The sequence below is a fragment of the Crocuta crocuta genome, unplaced genomic scaffold (assembly GCF_008692635.1).
Source record: "Crocuta crocuta isolate KB4526 unplaced genomic scaffold, BGI_CrCroc_1.0 scaffold750, whole genome shotgun sequence".
Lineage (NCBI taxonomy): Eukaryota > Metazoa > Chordata > Mammalia > Carnivora > Hyaenidae > Crocuta > Crocuta crocuta.
In genome coordinates this window covers 1,012,504-1,039,418 of record NW_027529191.1, presented here as the reverse complement: position 1 = coordinate 1,039,418, position 26,915 = coordinate 1,012,504, and the positions used below count along the sequence as shown (strand labels likewise).

At 61.2% G+C, this 26,915-nt stretch overlaps 1 protein-coding gene across 1 annotated transcript in view; it reads left to right on the top strand.

Moving 5' to 3' along the window:
* MYT1L (myelin transcription factor 1 like) overlaps positions 1–26,915 on the top strand; it is a 276,307-nt gene that overhangs the window by 245,046 nt on the left and 4,346 nt on the right. The window contains exons 19-22 of the mRNA XM_077758294.1: positions 2,322–2,405; positions 3,660–3,881; positions 16,772–16,863; positions 23,796–23,899. Of these exons, the coding sequence (XP_077614420.1) occupies positions 2,322–2,405; positions 3,660–3,881; positions 16,772–16,863; positions 23,796–23,899 (502 nt within the window). The remainder of the gene's footprint in view (positions 1–2,321; positions 2,406–3,659; positions 3,882–16,771; positions 16,864–23,795; positions 23,900–26,915) is intronic.

The window sequence follows — 26,915 nt, the reverse complement described above, 5'->3', positions numbered from 1 at the left end:
CTCTGTCCCCCCCCCCCCCCAAAAAAAAAAAAAAAAAAAAAAAAAAAAAAACAAAAGACAAAAAAACAGCCTGCCAGCAGATGTTCTGCCTCTCTCCATCCTCAGTGATCAGAGGAACCATGTCTGCCAGGGACGGGTGGAGGGGTCCACAGAGACCACGGCCCTGTCCACAAGGACAACAGAGATCCATTGCTTGAGCTGCCCCCTTCCCAGGCCTGCAGTTTCCTGCCAGGGCAGCGACCCCCCAGTGTGGCCCCAGCATGCAGTCCCGAAGGGCCACTCATCCCTCTGCCCGGCCATCGCTCACACACGGCAAGAGACCCAAAGCCCTGGAGCCACCGGGTGACTCGGGCCCCCCAGGACAGCCGCCCAGCCTCAGAGGGCAGCTGCATGCTTAGGGCTCCAGAATGTCTCTGATGACCAAAGACAGCATTTGCTGAGCACGTACTACGTGCCACGAGCATTACTGAACACATTGCCTGTGTGGTCTCGCCGTCGTGTGGGAATTTATGTGAACTGTGCAGGGAGGACCCGAAAGTGCCCCCCGGAAGAATCGGGAACACCCAGGAGGAGACAGCAGCTGGCGGATGGAAGCAGGGCCCCGGACCTGAGCCGGGCAGGGGCGCGAGCACATGCAGACCCCCTGCTGGACACACAGCGCAGGGCTGGACGAGGTGACCGAGCTCACGGTTCACGCGCCCCCGGAACTCGGAAGGTCCTGAACAGAGCGGCTTCGCGCAGCCCGGGATGACACCAGCCTGCCCCACACGGCGGCGTGGCGGAAGCAGGCGGTCTTCGCACTGAGGACGTAAAACCAGCAGGACCCGGGCAAATAAGACCCAGTGTTCCCGAGGATGAAGTGCGTTTGTCTCGGGCCAGGGAGCCGACGCCATTCGTGGAGAGGAGCACGCAAGACGTGGAGAGAGGTTTCGGGAGCTGAGGGTGAGGAGTTTAATCTTTAGTAGGAATGAAGGGCGTCGTCCAAAGAGACGTGACCAGGAGTGAGTAGGACGCAGGACCTGAGTTCTGTCCGGGATTGCAGAGGGGCCGCAGGGGAGCTCCGCGGGAAGGGAAGGACGCACAGGGAGAAGGCCTGGCAGGGGCCCAGGAGCTCAAGGGACATGTGAGCACAGGCCGCAAGCGAGGGCAGTGCACGACACTGACCTCCCGGGACACAGGACCTGCAGATGGGCTCGGAGGAGCGTCACCTGCCAGAGGCCAGGAGCGCCCGCCGGCCTCAGATCGCGGTGGCCCGGGAAGAGCGCCTTTCCTGGCGGGAGGTCCGAGCTGGACAGCAGTGGGGGCAGCCAAGGAGCAGCACACCCGCTTTCCAAGGTTTTACCTTGAAACGAGGAACAAAGGCAGCAGGAGGGAGGGAATTCAGGCACATCTGGTCTTCCCACGTTCCTGTCGAAGGAGACAGTGACGTAGCAGACAGGCCACAATCTGGGGGGTTGGGATGCCTGTCGATGGAAACAGGAGGGGGCAGCAGTGGGGCCGAACCCCCAGCCCCAGGGCCCAGGCCCCCGGCACCCACCCTCTGCCTGCAGGGTGCTGCTTCTCATGCGAGAGGAAACTAGGAAAGGTGCTGAGGGGCCCAGCACAGTGATGGGTGAGGGACGCCGAGAATCAGCGTGCTCAGCAAGGAGGTGCACGCCAGCCGCGCAGGATTGGGGGGGTTTGGCTGGGCCCCCCCTGGGTCTTGGCCGCACATCGGCACCCACAAGTCTGCATCGTGCGTGCTGGCGTCTCCACAAATGGCCCCGTTTCTGACTCTTCAGTCTTTGCAGGAGAACCCCGTGTCCCTCGTCCATTCTCGTGCACAGTCTCTCATCACAGCCTGTTGTTAGCCCGCGTACACACTCGTACACGCGTACACGCTCGTACACGTACGGGTAGTTTCCTGTGCCAGCTGCAAGTTTTCCTTTACGTAAATGTGAGCTGCTGTTTCCAAAATTTTGACAATTGAATAAAATAATCATGTTCAACTTCGTCTGCACCTTCTGCAGATTCACGGGGAGTCTGTACTTGAGGGGAGTCAGAACAGACCACCGGTCACTGTCCCCAGATGGCAGGGTCCGGACAGCGGGTCACTGAGGAAGAGACCAAAGGACCGTGTGTTTCCTTNNNNGCGCTGACGGGGTCTGAAGACTTGGAGAGCACACACAGGGGCCACACCCAGAGGGACCCTCCTCTCAGAATTTCGTGTTCACCGGGAGAAGCTCCGGCTCCTGGAGACACGGGGTCTGAGCAGTGCCGCCGGGGAGGGGCCTGCCCGCGCTCCAGAGCGGACGCGTCCTGAATCCATGTCCCTTCTTTAGTCTTTCAGGCTGCCCGAGAGCAAAGAAAAGTGGCATCAGGATAGCACAGAGCAAGGAAGACAAAGAGGACCAGGAGCCCATCAGGTACGCGTGCGGGGCAGGCAGAGGGCGGCGGGTCCTTGGGGGAGGCCAGCCGGCAGCAGGGACGAGGGGAGGTCAGTCACCTGCAAGGCTGCCTGTGGGCACCAGTCCCAGAGCGCGCCCGATGCCTGGAGGAAGCGGACTGAGAAACGCCCCTCCGCCCCTCGGGGGACAGCGCAGTCGCGCCGATGGGGGGGAGGCAGGTGTTGGCGCAGCACTGACAGGAGGGCTCGCTGGCGCTCCGGCCCCGGGAACCACGCAGCCGCCCCGTCGTCTGGTGGGACCTGAGAGCGGAGGCAGCCCCTGGGCTCCCGGCACGTCCAGCCGGCGTTTCCGCACAGCGGTGCCCGGAGCCGGGGCCCGAAGCCCGGTAAGGTAAACCCGGCGCCATCTTCCTGAAATGTTCATCTCCGTGTCTCTGGAGAAAAAAAAAGTATTAAAACAAAATTAAAATTATTATAAAAATGATATGAAACTTATCAAAATAACTGGGTAATACAAATTTTGTAGAATGTGAGCTTTGCCTTTAAGAAAATGCACGTAAAACCCGCCAGCCTGGGGCCTGTGAGGAGCAATGACTCACCCCCACCCTCCGTGCGACAGCCATTAGCGGTCTGGCTGTGTGTCCTCCGCCCTGCGGCGGGAACTGCGGTGGGGAGGCTTCAGGAGCGGGGCCGGCCTGCCCTTGACCTTCAGCTGCTGCCAGTGATTTTCCCACATACTCCCCAAAAATGTACTGATGGTGTGCCACGTGCCGACGCCGTTCCAGGAGACTTAATTGAAATCGCTCTCCGGCTTAGCATCCTCTCTGGCTGGAGACTATGTTCCGGCCCCGGAGAACACGGCGAAACCGGGCAGGTTTTCTAGCTGGAGAAAAACACAGCCTTATCCAATCGCCTTTAAAAACTAATCCTGCAATTTCTCCTTGGCCTTGCATTCCTCCACCGAAAGAGCTGTGATTCTGTCCGAAAGTGGGGTCTTTTCAACAGATGCCTGCGTCCCACCTGCCGCGTCCAGCATTCGCCCCCAAATGCAGACGCTCTCCTCCAAAACAGCCTTCCTGGTCAGCTGGTCAGGGCGGCCCGGCCAGGCCTTCCCGCGCGAGCAGTTGCCTCAGCTCCCCACCAGGTGGCACTCTCAGGATCTCTCTGGGTCCTTTGCAGTCTGGCGGGTTTCTCTTCAAGCCAGGTTCTGACCTTGTAGAGGCGCCAGGTATCTGATGGCAAGACCATAAAGCGCGTGTTTTCTGCTCCCCAGATGTCCCGTTCCCGGGTGTGACGGCCAGGGCCACATAACCGGGAAGTACGCCTCCCATCGCAGCGCGTCAGGATGTCCCTTGGCCGCCAAGCGGCAGAAGGACGGATACCTCAATGGCTCCCAGTTCTCCTGGAAGTCGGTCAAGACAGAGGGCATGTCGTGTCCCACGCCGGGATGTGACGGGTCGGGGCACGTCAGTGGCAGCTTCCTCACACACCGGAGGTGAGTGGACGCCTGTCCCGGCCCCTGCCGGGAGCCTCCGTCACAGCCGCGATGACGCGAGGCTGGCGGCTTCTGACTCGACGCCCTCGTTTAGAAAGAAGAGGTGGAAACGTGCTACCAACTCGTGATTTTCTGGGGCAAAAAGAGGCAAAGCCTCGAGTGCGTTCTGAGCCGCCTCGTTCCCATCTACGTACCAGGACAGGTTTTCCAAAGTCCTGGGTCAGGATCGACAGGGAGGCGCGCTGTATCCGCACACACAGGAATTGATGTAGGTTTGTTCTCCCGCGGAGGGGGTGCGGGCAGGCCCGCTCGGGGAGGGAGGGTGGTCTTTAGCGCGGGGACCTCACGCTGCACACCTGGGCCAGAAGCACATCAGGCAGCTTCCAGAAGAGCCAATCAACCCATTCATTTTTACTTACTTAATTTGAAAAGAAACATATGCAGTTAGATTGTCTTCGCAGAAGAGGCCTATTCTGTCGAATCTAATGGCGCTGGGCGGGCTCTGCGTGGAAGGTGGGTGGTGTAGACAGATCACAGAGGCCAGTGGACTCTGTGGGGCACGGTGGCCCCAGCCTCTTGGAAGGCGGGCGGAGGACACCAGGGCATGCGGTAAAGCCGTGTCCAGCCCAGAGCGGACGGAAGTCTGCATGCAAACGGGAAAGAGTCATGGTGTGTTCAGGGACGTGTGGGTCTGAGCCTTTAAATGTCCCTTGAAAGGAAGGTTGATTTTTCATCGTGAAAGAAAATCCTGCTGGGGTAGAAAACTCCCACAGGATCAGGGGGACCGGAGAGGAAACACGGTCAAACCCCTGACGAATCGCAGCCTGCGGCCCAAGGCCAGCGGCCCCGGCGTCTCCTGTGAGGAGCTGCCCTTGAACAGAGGGGCCGCGCAGCCTGCAGATGTTCACACACTCAGGGCTCATCCAGTGTCCGTCCATCCACCTCTGTTCACGGACAGACCCCACTCCTACTACTGGGGTGAGGGGCTGCACCGAGAAACTGTCCTGGGTCCCAGGGGAGAGATGCTGGCCCCAGAGCGCCCTCTTTTGCCCACTTGCCCAAGTCCCTGCAGGTGACACAGGAGTCCCCAGCTGTGACCGATGATGCTGGCCAAGCCTGAGGGCCACCAGCCCTGCTGGACGAGCCTCACAGAGGCTGTGACCCTGCCTGCAGAGCACCCGGGAGGGGAGACTCGTCAGGGCGCTCGCGTCAGGGGCCCTTCCGTCAACCCGGCCTCTCCCAGCCACCCAGTCACCCAGTCACCGCAGAGGCCAGTCCTGGCCTGTGAGCCGCCGCCTCCCTCATCCGCAGGAGGCCAGGGCGTCGGCGCGCCTGCGGGCGAGTGCCTGCCCCACAGGTGCCGCGGTGAAGGTGCGGGCGGAGGGTCTCCGCGTCTGTGCGGGAAGGAGAACGGGGGCAGCACGCGGGTAAAGGGGACAAACAGAACCGAGAGCAGAGCTGAGCTGCGCTGCGTATAAGTTGTGGTGAAACACACGTCTTCCCACCCTAACTGCCTTTAGGTGCACAGCTCGGCGGCGTAAAGCTCACTGCCTGTGCGGCCGTCCCCACCATCCACCTCCAAAAGCTTCCCACCTTCCCAACTGCAGCTCTGTCCCCAGTAACACTGACCCTGACCCCCCCCCCCGGCCCCGGGGCCCACCGTCCACTCCACGCCTCTGCGATCTGACGGCTCCAGGGACGTAGGATGAGTGGAATCAGCCGCCATTTGTCCTTTTACGTCTGGCTCATTTCATGGAGCACGACGTCCTCGAGACTTCATCATGCCTAGCAGGCGTCAGAATGTGCTTCCTTTTTAAGGCTGAATCACATCCTATGTTGTCTGTTCACCTGCAGTTTTTATCTCCTGAACAGGTTCTCATTTATTGTATTGAGTAGGCAAAACATGATTCCCCGAAGGTGTGAGAATAGTAACCCCGGGCAAGACCGGCCAAGCGTGCAGACGTTAGCTGCACAAGCGTCTGACGGCTCGTCCGTGGGAGGCTGTGGCCCCGGCCGTGTGGGGTGACAGGCCAGCCGTCCCCCCAAACCTGTAAGGCCTTACCGAGGAGGAGCCTCCAGAAAGACAGCCTGGGTGCATTGAGATGTGGGGCTCCTCATATGCCCCCCGTGCAGGGAAAACACAAACTTCCCATTACTCCTCTTTCCCCCCCAAAGTGTGACAGCCTCCGAGGCAACACGGCGTCACGTCTGACGGCGCCAGGACAGAAACCCTGAGTGAGCTTCCACGCCCTCCGAGCCGCTCTCCCCGGTTTCCTCCTCCAGGAGGTCGCACCCCGTGGACATCCCGGGACGGGGCTGGTCAGGGCCGCTGGGGCTCTGCGCACCACGGCCCCGCCTCCTGGGACACCGTTCCGTTCGTTCTGGTCACTCGAGTCTGGGGGTCAAGCTCTCTACCCTGTGGTGGAGGGTGGGGGGCTCCAGTCTGTGTCCCGAGCTGAGCTCGCGTAAAGGACATAGGAGATGTCGGATTGGCTGAGTCTTCCGAAAACAGCAACGTTTAAATGAAAAATAAGTCACTCAAAACCAGATACTTTCCCATATAAATCAGACAGATTTCTATCGGGACACACTACAGACCCTCCAGTAGTACAGGAAGTGGAATTACTGGTTTCTGACGCTACAGCACCGGCCCTCGTGACCTGTAAATGCTTCCCAAGCAGTAGGGACCGACCGACTCTCCCCGCCAGGGCTGCTCCCCGTCGTCACCTCGCAGGCCAGCCGTGAGCCGAACCAGCACTGTCACCCAAAGCAGTTGCCACACGCGCCTCCCGGGGGCCGTGGAGAGGGTTCCAGAGAACCCAGATGGGGACAGCTAGGCAAGGGACCCAGTGACCAAAACCCTCTGAGATAGGGCAGAGGGCAGGTGTCGGAGTGGGGAGTGAGGATGTGGCCGGTGGCAGGAGACATTCAGGAGGGAGACACGGATCTCCCGGGCAGGGCACGGCCTCAGGAGGAGAGAAACCGCGTGTTGTCAGAAAGGGAAACGGTGAGAGACAGGCAGCCACTGAACACCCAGAACGACTGGCAGGCAGAGCTTGGGGGGGGTCAGAGCCTGGCCAGGACGACAGGGCAGGTGGGGCGCACGGGGAGGGCCGGGGGGGCATGCCCCCGGGGTTGACTTTCTCCCGCAACACGCAGCCGGCAGGGTGTGGGAAAGGAAAACAGGCAGCAGCCTCGCACAGCTCTGGGCACGCACCCAGGCCGCGGGGTGACTGAGAGCAGGGCGTGGGTGGGCAGGGAAGAGCGGAGAGGTTCCCCGGCTCCCCCCCCGATGCCCCCGCAGCCGGGCGCCCACAGGACCGCTGTCCCCCTCCCCGCCAGCCTTGCTGAGCACCAGTCCCTGCGCATCGGAGCACCTCCCCGTTACCTAGAACGCTCTTTCCTCCACTGCCCCACCTGCCCTGCGAGGGCCCCTCGTCCTTCAGCATAACGTCGGGCTCCTCGTGTGCCGAGCAGGGTTGGAAGCACCTGTTAACCCTCCTCATCTTCATAAGAACCTGGGGACTCAGACATAACGTGCCCCGTTTTTAAACATTCCTGGTCTGTAGAGCAGGAACTCGGCCAGAGGAGCTAAGTACTTGTGTGTGTCCAAGTGACAGGGCAGGACTCAGGCAGCCTGCCTCCGGCAACGCAGGGCCACACTGCCTGCCCTCCAGCCGAGCCTCTTTACGCAGGTGGTGAAACAGGCCACACTCTCCGTCCACGCAGAGTGGCCTGTGTGGCCCGCTACCCGTAACTGCAGGGCCTGCCCTGCTCAGCGGCAGCGGCTTCTGCCCGGGGGATGGTTTCCTGCTTCCTGCATATCCACGGCACCTCACCTGTTCTCACAAACCAGCTTTTAGGAAATGGCCTCACGCGTCTGAGAGCGACAGAATACCTTTGCTAAGGGGACCAGAGCTCTGGTGTGCTCGGTGGGTGCAGACTGAGCAGCTGGCCTCCGCCGGGACAGGAACGCTGTCCAGGTGGGAAGGGTCCCAAGGCAAGACGATCCGGGACCACGGCCCCGGAGTGAGGGGCATACGTGGAAGGGCAGGGCTCAGGGAGAGAGCTCTGCTAGGGGCCCCGCTGCCTGGGGCTGGGGAGGGGAGGTGGACGTCCTCGGCCGTTGAACCTGCTTCTTGCTGTGTGAGTACGTGGGCTGAGCACACTCCTCTCCCATCCCCTCCATCTTACTCCACTTCAGGGAACATCGGGGAGACTCTATCAAATAAAGTCACTAATTCTAACCTTGGAAGAGAAATAAACAACCCTGTCTTTCATTGGGGTTGACCAAAATGAATTTTTTTCAAAAAGATCACACCCCAGACCCTCTTAAACTTTTCTACTTGGACCCGACAACCTGATTTATTTTCAGTTTCCTTATAGTCCGTCACAAATGGGGAGCTAGGCTTCTTCAGAATTTTATTTTGCTTGGCACGTCCCAAGAGATTGTATTAAAAATCGGTCCCCGTGCTGAGCGCTTCCTACTTTGTAATCAGTCATCTCCTGCAGTCTCCTACCTCCTCCTTCACCTCCATCCCATAGGTAGACCCAGGCCATAGCATCACTAAATGCAAGGGACGCTGGGAGATGGAGTCTTCCCAAGGGACACTGGGAGATGGAGTCTTCCCAAGGGACGCTGGGAGATGGAGTCTTCCCAAGGGACGCTGGGAGATGGAGTCTTTGGAGCCCAAGAAGAGGAAGCTCTATCCTTCCTCGGCTTCTGTGGGCTGTTGAGAAGCTGGTGGGCACACTGCCAGGAAGGCGCAAGTCCCGCCGGGAGCATTATGCGCAGACCTGCCGTGTACACCTGCAGGACCGGCCGGGACGCCTGTAGTGCAGGGACCCTGTCAGGCGCCGGGAACAGCATTGCAGCCACCTCACCTGCTGGGCTCCCCTTTGGGCCTCGTAGGGGAGGCCGCCCGCAGGGAAAGTAAAGTGGGGCAGACCTCTCCTGCCGCCAGGGTCGGATGTCGCCAGTGCAGCGAGTCCTCTCGGGGCTGAGACTCACCCCTCCCTCCAAGACCACACGCATGCACAGAGGACCCACAAAGAGGTTCCTCGATGACAAATCCAATTTCCACCACTTTCCACTGCTTGGAGGACTGAAAACTCGCAGGTCTGGTAACTGTGATCTAAGCTGTGGATGAAGCCAGAGGCGCTGTCGTTTCTGGAATGCTCCCTCTGGACGCTGCCCGGCCCCCTGGCCCTCACCCTTCTCACGAGGACACTTGTCTGAGTTCCCTTCCCCCACTGCTGCCGCAGGAGGCGGGAGGAAACAGGGAGGCCATGGTGTCTCCGACCAGGTGGTTTTCAGGGTCACAAAGGGTTCCTGAAGGCTTCTCTTTACAACAGGAGAAGAGGCCTCCTGACCTGCAGGTTTCTGTCCTGGAGCAGGAGGGACGGAGGGGCTGAGGTGGCCCCTCCAGAAGGAGCAGATGCCCATCCAGGCGGACGGGACCTGCTGGACCCTTGCGTCCGGGAAGCCAGCTGCACCCCCTGCCCCACCGGTCACCCTGGGGTCACCAGGGGGCCATGTAACTAGGTGCGCCATCTGCGGAAGATGCCTGCAGGCTCTGTCCACGGCCTGCTCTCCACCACGGCCTGCTCTGCGGCCTGGGGTTTGCTCTGTCGCCAGAGGAGGCAGGAGGCAGTGTCGACCCTGCGGAGGGCCTGTCCCTCCCGGGGCCTGGGCTCCCCGGCGACAGAGGGACTGGGAGACCGTGCCGGGGAAGTGGTTCTCCTCTGTGCGCACGCACATGGGGCTGCGGGCCCCGTCCCTGGACCAGAGCCGCCCGCACACGCTCCTCCTGCACACACTCGGAAGCATCGGCCTGGACCCAACACAGTTGGCCTGGCCAGTCCCCTAACTGCACAGGAGACGCGAGTTCAGGCCCTGAGTGGCCAGCCGCCAGGGCACAGGTCCAACTTGCCCCGTGCTGGCCCCCGTCCCCAGAAAGCACCCCTGTCGTCTGACTCCTGTATTTTGATCTCCACGTTTTGTGTCTGATGGGAAGCATTTGGGAGGAAGAAATGCGGATCCAACACCTACCTCGAACCTCAACCCCCACAGGCCCCTAGGGAAGCCGGAAGGTAAAGGTCACATCTGTTCACCTCGGTCTGAAGCAGATAGCTGACTAGCTGACGAGCAGTGTTTCCCGGGGCGGGGGGCATCTGCTCTGCCAGAGATTTCTCTCCTGGACCCATGTTGTACCCGTACCTCATCTTTCTGTGCCCAGGGCCCAGCTGGTGCTCTCCTTCTAGCCGTCCTGATCAGCAGCTGGCGGGGCCTCTGTTCCACAAATACCTTGGACCCCGGGCTTAAAGCCACAGCCACTCCTCGCTCTGCCCCTGCTCGCAGGACACCTGCCCGGCCACGGGAGCCTTGCTGGGCGCCCGCCCACCGAAATCGAGGTGTGAGATCCAGGCTGTGCCCTCACCTGGAGCTCACTGTCCGCTGCACACTCACTTGGGGTCTTGGCAGAATCCAGCTCCTTGAGGCTCCGGGACGGAGGCCCCTTCCCCCCCTTCCCCCGTGTCCAGACTGCGTGGTCACAGGGGCAGCCACGTGCCGCACACACCCCTCACCCAGGGAGGGGTCAACAGTGACACAGGTGGAGGCGGCAGGGGCCCCAGGGTCACCCGGGAACTTGCCCCCCACCAGCATGTTACTGGCGCCGCTGTGCCAGGGTCTCCGGAAAAATAAGCCTTTTCTAGAGCCTCTGCCTGTTATGATCATATAGGGAAGACCCATGTGCAAACCAGAACTTAATCATGCAAACAAGCTCGTTTTATCTCCAGCAAACAGATGAAGAAACCGAGCTCTTAAAAGCTTGAAAGTCCCAGGATGTGAGTGAACCTCAATTAAACACCAACACAGAACCAAACCAAACCAAACCAAACCAAGCAGCCCAAGGACCTCGAAGCTCTAGGTCGCTGCCCTCCGCTCAGCCTGCCCCGCGGACCCTTCTCCCGTGAGCCAATGGCAGGTTTCTGGGGTGCAGCCACTTTGTACATGTGACTGGACCCACAGGTCCCCAAGTCTGCGTGTCTTCTGTGACCGTGCTCGTTCGGCCCTTCCTCCACCCTGCGGCAAGCACTCAGCCCGGGGTCCCGCCCGCCGCCTGCTGTCTCCACGGGCGCACCTCCCGGGCCTGTGGCCAAGGTACCCTCGCCAGTCACGGCCTCACGTCCCGCAGGCTCCGTCCTCGGCAGAGGCGCCACCGGCGCTCACAGACATCTGTCCTCTGCGTCCCTGGAAACTCTGTGTCCTGGGGTCCCTGGGACCCCCCACCCTGGCCTCGGCCCCCCAGCCCGGCATGGGCTGGCCGCAGGGACACCCAGCACTTGGGGCTCCCAGCCAGAGTGGGGGCTCCTCGCTCCCGGGAGGCACTGACACCCATCGTCCCGCCCCCCAGCCTCCTGCTGCTGCCAAGGAGGACAGCCATCGAGGACCCTGGGGGCAGACGCCCTGGCCTGTGGCCGCCGACCTGCGGGGCTGGGAGCCGTCAGTGGGTTCGCGGTAGAGTCCCTGCCTCTGTTATGTGACCAGTTCGGATGATGTGAGTTTACATTTGGACGCCACGTGCGGCCACTGGTGTAAACACACAGGTGCCAAATCGGGAGGCGCCCTGGGGTCCTCGTCTACACCCGCTGCAGCGGGACCTTCCCACCATCCCCCCTCCAGGGCCGTGAGCAGAGCACAGGCCGAGCCAGTGAAGGCTCAGCAGGCGGGGGACACGCACGGCCCCCTCCCTGGACTGAGGCCGCTGGCCCTTCCCGAGGGACGTCCCCGCGTCCCTGGTGCCCCAGGGCCTGCCCCCTGCAGCGCCCCACTCAGGAAAGCTCCCATCCACGGAACAGATTGCTCATGGGCTAAGGAGAGAGGGGTGGGAGCGAGGAAGGAGCTGGCACTCAGGGCCGCCCTGAACGGCCCCGAGGCGGGCGGCCTGCGGGCCGTTCCTGCGCCATGGGCGCAGGGCGTGTCCCTCTTGTAGGGGACGCCGGTCACTGGTGTCACTCAGCCTGATCACATCTGCGAAGGGTCCAGACAGGGCCCTGCTCACGGGTTCTGGAAGCTGGGACGTCAACACGTCTTTCTCAGGAGGACGGCTGACCCACGGTAACGACTGCGCGAAATTCCGAGCTGAGCTTCCTGAGAGCGAGAAGGACAGACAGACAGACTGTGGTGTCCTCATTGTTGGGACAAGCTTCCGAAGCACAACCCCGGACTGGCTCAGCACCCTCACCAGGGCCTCGCCCCTCCGAGTGGCGGCTCGTGGCCATCAGACCCCGGGCCCCGTCTGGTGCCCCTGCTGGGNCCACTCGGGCTTTGCTTCCGTCCCCTGGGCGGGTGGCCTCCTGCGGTCATCACCCCTGACTCCTCACTAAGGAGGAAGAGCAGCCGGGTTCCCCGCCATTCTGACCCACAGAAAGGGAGCAAAGGGCACACTCCGTACAGACAGACAGACGGGCACAGGTGCCCTCCCCGCACTCCATGCAGCCGCCTCCATGCAGGATCCGCATCCACAGACTGAAACACAGAGCTCCCCTGACCCCAGCTCTGCTGAAGCGGCTTGCTCTCGTTTCACCAGCGCAGAAGTAAAATCAACAAAGACGCAGGTGTGAGAGCGTTCCAGCACACGCCCAGGCGGCGGGAGCCGTGGAGCTGGTGGGCGCAGGGGCGGGGCGGGGACAAAGGTGCACAGATGCAGAAGGGTGGGAACCAGGAGTGAGCACGTGGCCCAGCGGCCCCACGACCCTGAGGCGGGAGTCAGGGCGGGAGTCAGGGCGGGCTCCGAAACCACACCAGGTGGCAATCTCTGTAAGGGGAGCAGGCCTCCAGGTGGCCGGCCTCTGCTCCCCTCGCCCCTGCGGAAGGGACGGCGTCCCAAGTGTGCGGGAAGCAGGAACGGCGTGGGGGCGGTGGCGAGGCCCTCTGCCTCTCGCTCCCCACCTGCTGTGGCACCGTGTCAGCCCGTGTGCCCCCCTGTGACCTCCAGACAGACCCCTGCAGGCCCCGGGGACAGGCCTCAACTGGTGGCACTCGGGAACCAACAGCCCAGGACGACCAGCTCGTTAAGCAACGCGCTCAGCGACGCGACAGAAAGCAAAGCAAACTGTAAAATAAGGAAAAAAGGAAGCCCAGAGAAAACAGCCATCTCTGGAAAAAGGAGAACTTTTTAAATTTATCCCCAAAAAGGAGAATAAACAGAACAGAATGAATTATCAAATTCATAATCCAGGAAAAATTAAGAGGACAGGAAAGATCTTTTCAAAACGAAGACAAGTGAAATGAAAAGCTCAGTTACAAGGTCGGCATATAAAGCTGAGGAACTCTCTCTTAAATTATAAACACGGGAAAAGAAGATAATTTTTAAAAAATAGAGAAAGAATTCAAGAGGCTTTCTATGGAGCGAACAGGTCTCTGAGAAGGTCGGAGAAGAGAGGAAACGGGAGAAAGGGAATCGCCCAGGAAAGAGCAGGACGCACACCGCAGGGGGCGGTCCCCGAGTCTGCAGGGGCCTCGGCTCAGAGCTGCACTTGCTGAGTTTCCAGAAGGCGTCATGGAGGAGCCAGAGCAACCGTGGGGGGTGGGCACCATGGCAGAGAGACTCCCCAGAGCAGCAGAGCCAGGACCAGAGACCCTCCCTCCGGGGTGACCCTCCCGCCGGGGCGGCCAGCCTCCCGCGCGGGCAGCGTACCAGCCTCCTGCTGCCTCCCCGCACGCCCAGCGCGGGTGGTCTGGAAACCGTAGAGCCGGGAAGCCCAGTGGGCAGCTGAGCTGCAGGGGCACCGCTGCCCATCCCCACATGATGCCCGGTGCGCGTGAGTCAGCAAAAGCGGGTGTGGGGGGCAGGAGCTGTGATCCTTGACCGTCCGCACTGCAGGCCCCATTACCAAGTGTACCTCATCTCCCAAGGGTGAGGGTCACACGGTAAGGAGGCGAGAGCAGCACGGTGAAGCGACGAATAGTAAATAAGCATCCAGGTAGTAGAGCCGGGCTTGACAGAGGCCGGCTGCATCCGGGGTGTCCCTCCGAGCTGAGTTCTGAGCCCCAGATGCCACCTTGTGCGGGTCCCCGCGACCTCTGTCCCTAACGCTCCCCCCCCAGCCTCTCTCTGGGCAGCGCACCCCAGCCTGCTCACAAGGCTCCCGTTCTCCTTCTCTCCTTCCCCCCTCGACCCGCCCCCCACCCCCCATCTTCACATCCTCACCTCCCAGAGCCTTTCCCTTAATTTAGCCGCTTTCAGCTGTAAGATTCCCCTGAAGGACGTTCCTTGGGGGCCGATGTCCTGGCCGAATGCCCCCCTCCCTCTGCAGCATTTGCCTGGACCCCCCTGGACTTCTGGGTGCCGCCCCCTGTGCTGGGGTGGGGGGGAACCAGTTAACTGTTTGATGCCCACAGTGACCAGAACTAAGATTCTGTGACTTTCCAGATCTCCACTCAGAGACAGGGGTTTCCGTGACGGCCCACTGGGCCCCCCTGGGTGCAGCACCAAGGCCCCCAGGTCCGCTCCCTGCAGGGGACAGTTGTGGGACGTTTCCCTGAGGCCTGCAGCTGCCGGGGAAGCCACCACGCCACAAAGTGAGGCCAGCGTGAGTCTGCCAGACACACGACCCACGCTGCACCCAGGCCAGCGCCTCGGGACACTTCCAGATTGGACCGACAAGACCATGCAGGCCCCCACGCAGGTGGGCGGGCCTGTCTGTGCCCCTGTGCAGCTTCCCAGCCCGAGGGCACCCGGCTCCTGGAAGGGTGTGGTCGTCTGCCCTCCGAGCTGGCCCTCTGTTAACTGAAAGCCACGAGAAGCATCAAAAGATGGAATCCGCGTGGGGCCAGCAGCCCCTCGACTAGACCTTGGCTGGGGTCCCTCCGCCGCACATTCGGGTCTGGGAGCAGCATCGCCCCTGGAGATGCCAGTGAGTCTGCTCCGCCGACACCCCTGCGCTGCTCAGCGCCCGCACGCCGCTGCGTGGCTTCGTCCTGATGAGCCCGTCGTCAGGGCAGAAGTCGGGAGCGGAGATGCCCGGAGTGCACCACACTCGTGCCACAAGCTTGGGAGCGGCCAGGAGAACAGCCCTGATGAGTGCAGACGGCGGGGGACGCGGGGACGGCGGGGGACGCGGGGACGGGAGTGGACACGGGGACGGCGGGGGACGCGGGGACGGCGGGGGACGCGGGGACGGGAGTGGACACGGGGACGGCGGGGGACGCGGGGACNGGCCGGGCCCGCTCTCTAACAGCCTGGCAGACGTGGACACGGGCACGGACGAGTTGCACTTGCTGACATGGGACACAGAGCCCTGAGAAGACGGGGGAGGACGTGGAGGTGGCCCCTGGGACACTGCTCTCGAGGAGCCGGTGACCCTTCTCCGGGGAGCGCGGTGGTCCGTCCGTGGCGGGCTGAGCATGCAGGACCGAAGCCGAGGTCCTGGCCCCGTGAAGGGACTGTCCCGGATCACTGTGGTGACGGAACCCGCATGAGGCTGGTCCCCAGGCAGCAGCATGGAGTCCCCTGGATGACTAAACCCTGGGGGCCCCTCAGTGCCTTCCTGCCCCCCACCCGCCATGCCATCTGGGGCCCAGAGGCATTTTCCCTGGGGGCTCACGCCCTATGAATTTGGAAACGCAGCCAGAAAGCACAGTTCACGGAGGGAAGGTCCCGTGATGTCTCACAGTTACTCCGCGCGGCACCAAGTACAAACGTCTCAGACAGCGGACCAGAGACCACTTGGACATCAGCGTGAGCTGCACAGGATGGTGAAAATATGTGATGTACAAGGATATGTCTTCTCCCAAGTAATGCGGATGCCCCATCAGAAAACGTGTGAGAAACTCCGTGTGAAGAGTTAGAAAGCCTCGCACGTTAATTCAGACATTACAGAGGTTGTGCTAATAAGCACGCAGTCCACGCTTCACTGGGTGTTGGGGGGACACGGAGGTAGATAAACCCCTCACCACGTCACTAGGCTGCGACCAGGGTCCGTCTGGCACTGAATTGTGGATGAAACACAACCTTATACATACCCGGTGTAATATATACGAACACCGGACACACGGTTGTGTACGCGTGTACAGTGTTCCTTTCATCCGCACACAAAGTGCCAGGGGCCCCCGGGGTCGGGCCTTTCGGATGGTGGCAGGTAAGGCTGAGCCCCCGGGGGGCAGAGCTGGGGAGGCCCGGGGCTCGGGGACCACAGAAGGTGCTCAGGATGGAAGTGTCCCATTTGGTACACAGTGAGGAGGAGGAGGAGGAGGGGGCCACCTGGGAGTCACCAGACAGACGCAGGGACCTGCTTCCCGGTTCTGCACAAGCGCCCGGCGGGGACGGAGTGTCAGCGTCAGGCGCGAATGGGAAGTTGCGCACATTCGATGTCAGTGGCAAACCGGCTTTAAACATNTGGGGGCGGACGGGCTGGGAGGAGGCGGATGGGCTGAGAGACAGACGGTGGACCTGGGGTGACTTGTTGCTGGGGCTCCCTACTTTTGTATGTTTAAAATCAGATCTTAATTCAGGCCTCATATAAGTTCGACACTTCCCATAATAAGGGAGTTTTCCGAAGACAGACCGTCACTCCACAGAAACCCACGCAGTCCCTGAAGGCATGCGGTGAAGGGACCGTGGGCTGCCCCCACCCGGCCCGAGGCCCCACCCAGAACCATCCGTGAATCCACAGGCCAACACGGCCCCCTCGTGCTCGGAGACCGGGCCACACGCATCCACCGCTCTGGCTTGTTTCCCGTTTGCAAAACGCCGTGGCTGGCCACCAGTCTGACGGAATGACTTGGTGACACGCCTCACTCACGGCTCACAACGTTTTCTCTGCAGGGCTTCCGGCGTCTTCGGAGAGACCCATGACTAATGCCACCTGTGTCTTGTCCCCAGCTTGTCGGGATGCCCGCGAGCCACGTCAGCCATGAAGAAGGCGAAGCTGTCGGGAGAGCAGATGCTGACCATCCGACAGCGGGCCAGCAACGGTAACCCCTCCCATGGGCTGCCCGGGGGCAGGCGCCGCGGCCCGGCTCCGCGTGCTCGGGCGTGACCACAGCCCCAGACGGTCACAGCGCCTCTGCCCGAGTGGGATAGTTCTGGCCGCATCTAAGAAGCCAGTCGATTCGGCTGGGGTGGGGGGAGCAGAGCCAAACCCGCCCCTTGCCGGCTCACTAACGGTCCCAGCAGTTTGCCCCGCTGTGCCTCTGCCTCAAGACCCCTGGAGGGGCCAGATCAGGGACAGCCACCCTCCTGCCCCTTCCACGCTGAGCCTCCCAGCCGGCCACCATCCGCCTGCAAGGACCTTGGGGCGCCGCAGCCGGAGTGCAGGGGCCCCGCGGGAGGGAGGGCCGTGGAACCAGCCCAGCCTCCCCGTTATTCAGCTTCATCCTCCATTCACAACGTTGGTGCAGAATCGCAAAGGCGCGGTGCTGGCGTGGCGCTGGGGTGTGGCGGAGCGGGAGAGGTGTGGGTCTGCAGGCTGAGGGGACAGGGCCACACTCATCCTGTACAGAGGGTCCTTTTCATAGTCTTTTTAGGGGGGCATTTTCGAAATTGTTGAGCCTTTTGTTGGTTTGTTGGGAAGGTGCGGTGCAGGCGAGCGCTCCGTGCACGAGGGTTGTGACGCGTGTGTGTGAGGTGAGCGCCGTCCACGCCGGGTCGTGTGCCGTTGCCCGTGAGGTCAGAGCCAGTGAACCAACAATGTGCATCAAGGTGTCTTGAAGCAGAAACGTGCATGAAACGAGCTTCCGCCTGACGTGTTGCTGCAACGGGGCCGCGCTCGCAGCCTCCGACCCTGTACCCGCCCTGGACGGCTGACGCGGTGTTGGGGGGACTGGGAACAGCGCGGCTGGGGGTGTGACAGCTCCTGGGATTTGCAGCCACTCAGCAAACTGTCACCGTGGAGAGCGGGAGCCGGGCCCCTCCTCGGAGGACTCTGTGGCGAGGGGCGGGGCAGTGACCCCTGAAGCTGGCACCGCCTTCATTTTGGGCTCCTCTGAGCAGCAGCGAGCAGTGCGGGATGGGGGTCACCCTGAGCCAAGTCCCTGCGCCCATCTCTGGAGCTGCAGCCCCGGGCACCGGCCGCCCCTGGCAGGGCTCTACCTGAGGCTGCCGCCCCCCACCCACGCCAGGGGCCCAAGGGCCCTGACACCAGCTCCAGGGCATACGCGGGCCGCCTGCACTGAACGCACAGCCGTCACCGACGCCGACGGGAAGAAGGCTCTGGCTCTGGCCTCCCCTTCTGCGGGACACACGCTCGGGGCCACAGGCACGGAGCTCGAGTGCGTGGAACACTGACCCCCAGAGCCTCAGGGACCACAAGGCCACCGGCGGGCCCGAGGCCGCGTGGGGAGGTCACGGGAGGTGCCAGGCCGCTGCTGTCACACCTCTTACCCGCGATAGCAGTGCCGACCGCCAGGAAGAAACCGCCACTGCCACCCTCGCCGAAATACTCAGCGTGACCTGTCCCCAGACACCCTGGTGGTCAAGCAACCACCTCCTGCCCATGGGTCCCCCTGCAACGGTCCACACCCATCGGCGAAGGAGGCAGCAGCGAGCAGGTGGTCAGTGCAGAGAAGGAAAGGAAAGAAAACAGACCCGAGAAGGGGCTGTGCCCAGCGTGGGGAGCAGGCGTCTCCGGGCGTCGGGAGGCCCTCTCGTGCCGAGGGACAGGAGGTTGAGAATCCCGTGTGCGAGCGCCAGGCCGGGAAGAGCCAGCGCGGTCGCAGAGGCGGGAGCGAGCGGTCAGTGCGCCCCCCGGAGGTGCCAAGCCCAGCCTCAGGCTGCAGGGCGGGTGATCGCACAAGGTCACCCACTTCCTCGCACTGAGGACCCAAGTGCCGGGCCGTTGGCGGGGCCTCCGTGCGGGTCACCACATGGCACGGTGCCGGGACACAGTCTGCCCTGCTTACCCCCAGACGAGGAGGCTCAGGTCCTGAGCCATGAGGGGCAGGCGCTGGACCGACCCGGGTCCTCCTGAGCCCGAGTTTCTCGTCTTTCTGGACATTCTTCATGCCGGGACCAGAGTCACTTCCCCCAACACTCCTCTCGGTGCAGAGGCTGTGGGTGGGGCGCGGAGGGTCGGGCGTCACCCCGAGTGGCTGACTCAAGGGCAAGCACGGGGGAACCGCGCTGCCGCTCCCCGGGGATGGGGGGGAGCTCTCCGCTTCTACGGTGACGGCGCCCAGCCCTCCGAGTGCAGAGACCTGGTCGTGGCATCGCCCCGGCTGGTACGCGCAGGGCACCGGCTCTCTGTCTCTCTTCCTGAATATCTTGAGTACGACCTCACCTGCCATTGCTCTTACACCTCCGTGGGTGAGGAGTCCAGAAGCTTCCCTCCCTCCCACACCTGGCTCTTCTGTGAGCACTAAGGCCTCAAGCAGGCCACCGAGATTCCAGCATCTTCCATCAAGTGTTCACCTGCATAGAAAGGAGCTGTTCTAAGTGTGCTTGAAGCTCCCTTCCGGCTCTGAAAGCCCGACCCTCCCTCCCTCTCCTCCTCCCTTCTTTCCTTCTCCTCCTCCTCCTCCTCCTCCTCCTCTTCCTCCTCTTCCTCCTCCTCCTCCTCCTCTTCCTCCCCCTCACCCCTTCTCCTTTTCCTTCTTTTTTTTTTTCAAACTTAAAGGGTCTGCTCGTCCCTGTCCCCACAAGGTCGCTGTGATTTGTCTCCCAGAATGGCTCTCAAAGCAGCGGGAGGTGTGGCCTCTGCCCAGACCCCTCTGCAGAGCCCCTCCCCCGCAGCCCCGCTGTCCCTGCCTGTTTTGCTCTCTTGTCGCTGTTGTTGGGTCTTTGTGGGTGTCCTGCCAAAGACAGAAGGAAATGAGGCAGCCCTCCTCCGTCCTCCCTGGTTGTCACAGGAGACAGGCGGCGGCGGGAAGGGGCTCTGCCTCCCCGCTGCCCACGGCAGGCGCTGACATACGCTCCGCTCCAGCTCAGCCTCCCTGGAGACGAGGACCCGGCCGGGCTGTGGCTGCCCCAAGACAGGGACAATGAGCCACCTCCCCACCGCACCCCGGGTCACGCTCTCCCCTCCAGAAGCTGGCACTGCCCCGTGCCCTGGGCCCTCAGGGATGCCGTAGGGGCAGACGCACACGAAGGGCTTTAGGAAATTTGTTTGCAGACACTGGAATTCTCTGGACTGTCTCCTGAGCCCAGAAGATCCCGTCCACCTTCTGCTGGGCTCTGGGGGCGTTTCCCAGGAGCCCAGGGGGTGGGGGGTGGGGCGGCAGCCAAGCGCACAGGACAGGCGCAGCGGGCGCTCTGTCGTGTTTCACGGACGCAAAAGCACTAACGGTCATCCGTCCGTCCATCCATCCTGCGCTCCTAGAAGAAAACTCAGAGATGGGAAGGTCAGCACGGCGCCCTCTGCTATATTTTTACTGGATATTTTAACATGATATGACTTTTGTCAGAAAGTGGATCTGACCTGCAGACCCCTCTGGCAGTGACCTGATCTGCAGCTTGGTTTAAGTAGCGGCCATCTCTCATAAGTCTTATGCGCTAAACACTTTGGTCCAAGGCTTTGATGGGCATAAATTTAAAGCACTCCACAGCATACAATTTCAATATATATTGAAAATATATATATTTGGAAACTATCTAAACTTACAGTAAAAAAATTTGGACGACCAATTAAAGACTTACAAAAAGGAATTTTTGTTTTTAATTCTTCAGTTCAACAGAAATTGAAGTCCACTGCGCTAGACCGCGTATCGTATTTGTGCTTTCTTTTCCTTTTAATTACTCGTCAGCTCGCAGCACTGAGTCAGCAGGAAAAACCAGTCTCTTGTCGCTTTTCAGGCCGCGGACAGCTGAGCGTGGAGACCAGGACGCTCTGGCTGGTGGCCGTTGGCTTCTCAAGGGACACCTAGTATTGAGCCACTTTCTTTAGCTCCCACTTTTCAAGTCTCACTGAGTCGGGTATTTTATGGATTAATTTACCTCTTAACAACCACTGTGTCACAGAGGGACCATTTTTGCCATAGAGGAATTTAAAATTTAGGACTAAGAAAACTACTCCTCACAAAACTCTTATGAGGGAAGATTTGGATTTAGATGTCGGTCTGTCATGTTTCAAAACTCAGGCTCTACAGCCCCGACTCGTCGACCCCTCAGCAGGGCGGTTCGCAGATGCACCCGCGTCCGGGAAATGTCCCAGGTCGCCGGTCTCTGCAGCTGCCTGGGTGTTGGTAAATAGAAAGTACTAATTGTTGGATGCTCTTTCATAAGAACTCCAAGCAGTAAAATACCCCCCACCCGGGTTTCACCCGTATTCCAGAGACCCCACATTCTCTCCTTAGAGCTTTATCAAAACTGTTCTAAGCTTTCATTTGCTAGAATCCAGCCCCAAGACAAAGATGTTGACATGTCGGGGTGTTTTATGAGCCTCAGTTTATACTGGGTACCATTGACAGGGCACCTCCCACAAGCTGGTTCAGATGTTTCACTGCAGTTTCCCTCACAGTTCTCTGGGCGCGGTGCTAGTGCGGCGATCTTCAGCCCGCCCGACCTGAGGTGAGGTGTTTTGGTCACAGCTGCACTCTGACAGCGGAAATGTCCTATCTTGATGTTGGGAACAGGCAGGTGCATAGAGCATTCTTTTCTTATCAAGAATTATCCAGAATCAGATGTCGTGATCAAACAGCCCTGCGGGTCCCCAGAGGACGGGTCCCTAAGAAGAGCTACGCCAGCCCTTCCCACGCAGGCTCCACCGCAAAACAGTCAGGTCTCCTCTCCGACGCCGTTAGCCGCCATATATAAATAAGGAACTAGACTTTTTATTTAATGTCTAAGAGAAAGCAGTTCTTTGGCTTCCTGGTCGCTCTTCCTTTGCACGCTGCACTCACACAGGACAGAGAGGCTGGGAGCCATTACCAGACCGGCTTGGGGAGGACCACCTCCTTCCCTGCAAGCACCAGAGAGAAGCCCTTTCCAATGAATGACGGTGTCTTACAGAAGTCACCTGAATCTGGACAAGCCAGACCTCAGGGGTCCGGAGAAAACAGGAAGGTTCCCTGTGCCTCTTAGAAACAGAGATCACACGTCACCCTGGTGCAGTTTTTGTGATCAACAGAAACTATGACATACGGCTGGAAAAAGTGAAATGTTAAGTTTGTTCAGACCTGAAAAACTGAAGAAATATGACATGAAGCACTTGCTCTTAAGAGAAATTCACGTGGTAAATCCACCCGGCTCCGGCACAGGCGTGGAGGGGCCACCAGCACGCACGTCCCGACTGCCGTCCGTGCGAGAGACGTTCTCTGCGCGCCTGGGCTGCCGGCGTGGCCAGTCTTTGTTGAAGGGTAGACTCGTCATAACCCAGCCGCTTCAGGATTCTCCAGGATTCTTACGCACTGGTGTTCTTCGGTCGCTCGAGGCGCATCTGAACTTGTACGGAAACAAGCCATCGGCCGCCTCCGGGACGGAGCCCTCCTGTGTGCCCAGGATCCCATGCAGTGACTCAGTCGGCCTAGTTCCTAACCGAGAAAGTTGCCAAGGAAGTCTGATCACAGATAAAAAAGGGAGAAACCTAACAGATTCCCGATTTGCTGGAAGGATTTCCTCCTAGATCCGTGAACGGCATGGGAGGGCGACGGGGCTTTGCGGGAGATGTTCTGGACCCTGTACGATGTGCCAGAGACACCTGCTGAGGCCTGTGTGGCAGGGCCGTGGTCAGCAGGCCACAGCTGGTCCCTCTCGGGGGTGGGCCCTCTACGGGTTTAAGATCGCTTGTTTACAGTTTAGCCCCCAGGGCGGGTGGAGAGGAGACTGGAAAGGAAGGGTAGTGAGCCCACAAATCAAGCTGAGCGCGCACTCCCCTGCTGCACGGAGGGAAGGCGGTGTCTCCCAAGACTGCGTGTGGTTGGCGTCGGGAAGACTGCTTACTCCTCCCAACGTCCGCTTTCTTTTCCATTTCACTGAAAACAACCGAGACCCAACACCGTGGATCCCACACTCGGACGTGTCGGTGGGGAGGCCCTGACTCAGCCGGCCTCCCCAGGGGTCAGGTGTCCCGGGCCTTCCCTCCCAGGGGGGGCTGTGCCCTTCTGCCTGCAGACCCGAGAAGGGCGTCCGTCTTGGCCCCCAAGGCCCGGGCTGCGCGCTGGTCTGAGTGTTAGGTCCGCCTCCGCTGCTGTGCCGTGTGACCGAGGGGTGGCAGTCCCGAGTCCTGGGCTGTCAGGGTGAGGGTCTTTGCAGGATTCCTGCTCTTCTTGCCCTGATTACATTCAGCCTCGAGAGACCCAAAGGCCAGAACAAAAAAGGGTCTGGATCTTTCTGCCCTGGCGCCTTCCACTGCCAGCAGGCGGCCAACTGAGCTGGCGCTGGAAACTCGGCCCAGGCGCCTCGAAAGGCTGAAGCTGGCGGTCAGTCCCAGGGCACTCGGGGGGGGGGGGCCGCCCCTACCCCCGTCCCCCCACTGCCGCAGCGGCCCCATCGGCGGACACGTGTTTCCTAGCATTTTCTGGTTTGTGACAGTTACATGACCCGTGTGCAGAGGGCCCTTTGGGGACGACCCCTGCAGCCCCCCTTAGCCCCCGCAAGTCTTCTGGGAGGCGGCCTGGGGCCCCCACGTCAGCAGCTCTGTGGGGGCCTGGCCAGGGCGGGCACGCTGTGGGTCTCGTTTGCAGAGGTGTCTGTGGTGCGACAAGGGAGACGCTGAAAATGGGCTGAAGCGGGCAAAGCCGGCTCCAGCGGAGGCCACGGGCGGTTGTCCCCGAGGTGTCCCCCACGGTGGGGCGGGGTCTGCGCGCCTTGGTTGTAGGGATGGAATAACACACAAACTGGGACTATTCTTTAAATCCAAGAGAATATTTTTCCAGAAAATCCAGTTCCAAATATAAAAAGAACAAAGAAAACTCAAAACGGTAGCTCTGCCTGCACGCCCGATGCTTGAACGCGGCGCTGTCTGTCCTTATAGGCATAGAAAACGATGAAGAGATCAAACAGTTAGATGAAGAAATCAAGGAGCTCAATGAATCCAACTCCCAGATGGAAGCCGATATGATTAAACTCAGGACTCAGGTAACAGTTTTTGAAGCCCTCAATTTTAGCCACCGTGTGCGCTCGGGCCGGGGACCCACCAGCACTCGGCCTCGGGGACCTGGGGTGCGCCAGTGCTCAGGCCAGGGACACCTGCTCCCCTTCCCCTTCTCTGCCTGCTCCCCCTGATTTCATCCCGTGTCCCGATTATCTGCTGACACGGCTGTTTTGGTGGCTGAACCCCGGGTGCCCAGTGGCCGCCTGCCTCCGGCCCCAGCACGCGCGTTCGCGGGTGCCCCTTGCCAGCACTCCTCCCCAGAGGGTCTCCTGTTCCTGCACATGAGCTGCTTTCCTCCGAGACACAGCAAGCCCTAATGCCCTGTGGTCACCGCCCGACCTAGGGAGACACCAAAATTCCCCGGAGAAGGGCAGCCTGGCCCAAGTCTTGTGGAAGGCCGCCTGTTCATGGGGTCCCAGGCCCAGGTGCACAGTGTCAGGAGGGAGGGAAGGAGCAGCAATTACTGAGCACCTACTGAATACCGGATTGCGGGGGTGCACTGAGTAGGACCTGAGTCCCATGGTCCACTCACGGGCCCTCCAGGTAAGTATCATCATTCTCATGTTACACACGCAGGGACTTGGCTAAGTCGAGGCCGATGGCTGATCTGCAGCCACTCAGAGCCCCGTCCCTGGGTCCATGTGGCACCCACATGGCACCCCAGGTGCCCTGCCACCTCTCTGAGAGCGCACTGGTGCCAGTGCCACGTGGGTGCTGCCGTCACAACTGCGGTGAGGCACGTCCACCCGGGGGAAGCCAGGCTGCAGCCCCCTCCCTGCGGATCCCAAGCCGCCCAAGTGTGGCTGGTGTAGGCCCGGCCTGGGGACCACAGCTGGCGGCCCCAGCTCTGCTGTGCGGCGGGCTGGCTCTGTCCGCATGGCACCGAGCCTCCGGGGAGGCTGTGTCCCCACCAGAACGCCCAGAGGGACCCCGTGGGTGCCCCTGAGTGGGAAGGGAGCACGAAGGGTGGGCGTCCTCTACCAAGCACGACCGTTCTGTCCAGCTGTTTCCACACCACCTGCTCGCCCACGGCAGCCTCGCCCGGGCTGCGCTCCGGTCGCCGGGTGGGAGATGGCCTCAGCACCGACCCGCATGCGTGGCCGTGCACGGCCCCAGGCCAGAGGTCTGCAGGAGGGGACGGCCCCGGGGGGACTCTGTGGCCACAGCAGCACCGTGAGCCCGCACACCAGCAGTGACTCATGTTACTGGGCCCAGTGAGAGCGCCTGCCCCAGCTAGTGTTCTGCCCCGGGCGTGCAAGCCTCCACACCCATCGGCCCTGCTCACACTTGCAATCCCGGGGACTCAGCATCCCCTGCCCATCCAGGGCCATGACCTCAGCCCACTGGGCCACATTCTGACAAAACACACTCGTATCCCCGGGAAGGCCTCCTACCATCCCACCTCCGTGCCTCGCTCTGCGGTGGAAACACTGCTTTCCCCTGCGTCTGCCCGCCGGACGGCGCTGTCACACGCTGGGAATGGGGCCTGGCAGCGGGAGCCAGAGCAGGGATGAGGGCCTGGCGCCGGGCCCCCGGACCCCAGCTCCCCGGGGGCACCCACGTTAGGAGCAGAGACAGGCCCTGTGCACACGGTTGTCTCACCCTCCCTTGTCATTTTCTCCCCATGTGGATTGCCACGTGCTTTCCCGCCTCCCATGTGAACTCGCGCTCCTGGAGGCTTCTGTTTGCCTTCAAAAGTGAATTTAAGGGATGACGTGTGTCCCACTGACCTGGCTGCCGCCCCTCTGGTGGCTCCTCTTCTCTGGAAGGCAAGCCCATGATGGGACCACGCTGAGCCAGAGTCCCTGAGGGTGCGCGGCAGGTCAGGTGAATGACTCGGGCAGTCGGCCACGCAGACTGCACACGGCAGGCCACGCAGGCAGCAGCCTGAACCTGGTGTCCCTCGTAGGAAAGCATGCGTGCCCTTTCCTGGCAGCCTCCCGCCCCAGCCGGTGCTCGGGGACAGACAGGCCATGGCCACAGGAGCCCTGCTACCCATCAGCCTCTGGGCGCCTTCACCTTCTAACCTTTGGCCAGGACACATTTAGCCTCCCAACCTTGTTTCAGAAAGTGCCAGAAGGTTGGTGGTCCTGCCGCTGGGTTTTCCACGTCCCCTGGCGCCCTCACTCCCTGTCAGTGACCAGAGGTGAGGGGACGCGGCCCAGCAGTCTGGGCGCAAGGACCACTGAGATGGCCGGCTCCCTGCTGCTCTCCCAGACCCGGCAAATCCCGGCCTGGGGCCCTGCCCGGGTGACTGCGAGGGACAGGACCGAGCCCCGCTGCTCCGGGCCCGGTGCTGACTCTTACTGTTCGTACACCGGGGCTGCGTAGGGGTCTTCAGTGTAGACGGATGTCTGCTGCTTCCCATCACTTTATGAACGGCGGGTCTGACCCCAGCCTCTCCCGGGTCCCAGGCCCAGAACCTGGAAACCGAAAGTGGCACTCTCTCCATTTAAAATGGTCAGAACAGTATGAAGAATTACACGTTTTCAATATTCTCACATCAGTGATCCTTAGCTATATTTATTTGGCTTATAAATCTTATTTTTCACTCACGTCTCACCTAGATTTTGTATAACCACACGCAGCCCTTCCTGACGCCTCCCCATTCCGCCGTGGTGACTAGATGCTCCTCAAGCACTTAGAGAGGATGTGCTGTCCGATAGGGACACCCGTGTCCCTCTCCCCAAGGCAAGGACAGTGAGGGGACCCAGAGCACGAGGCGCATGGCCCGCAGAACCAGGCTGCGCGCGCTGCCCTCACCTCCAGCCCTGGGCCCCCCAACAGTGTGCAGACACCTTCTCCCACAGTTACCTTCCGCCTTCCTAATGCTGGGCTTTGCTGCAACCCTGGTTCCGTACTTGGCTCCAGGATACTAGAGAGGACTCAGCGTCTGCCTCCTCCTCCCCCGGCCCCCAGAGCAGCGGAGAGCCCCACCCTCAGACAGCTGGGGCAGGAGGGCGGGGCCGGGGCAGGAGGGCGGGGCCGGGGCAGGAGGGC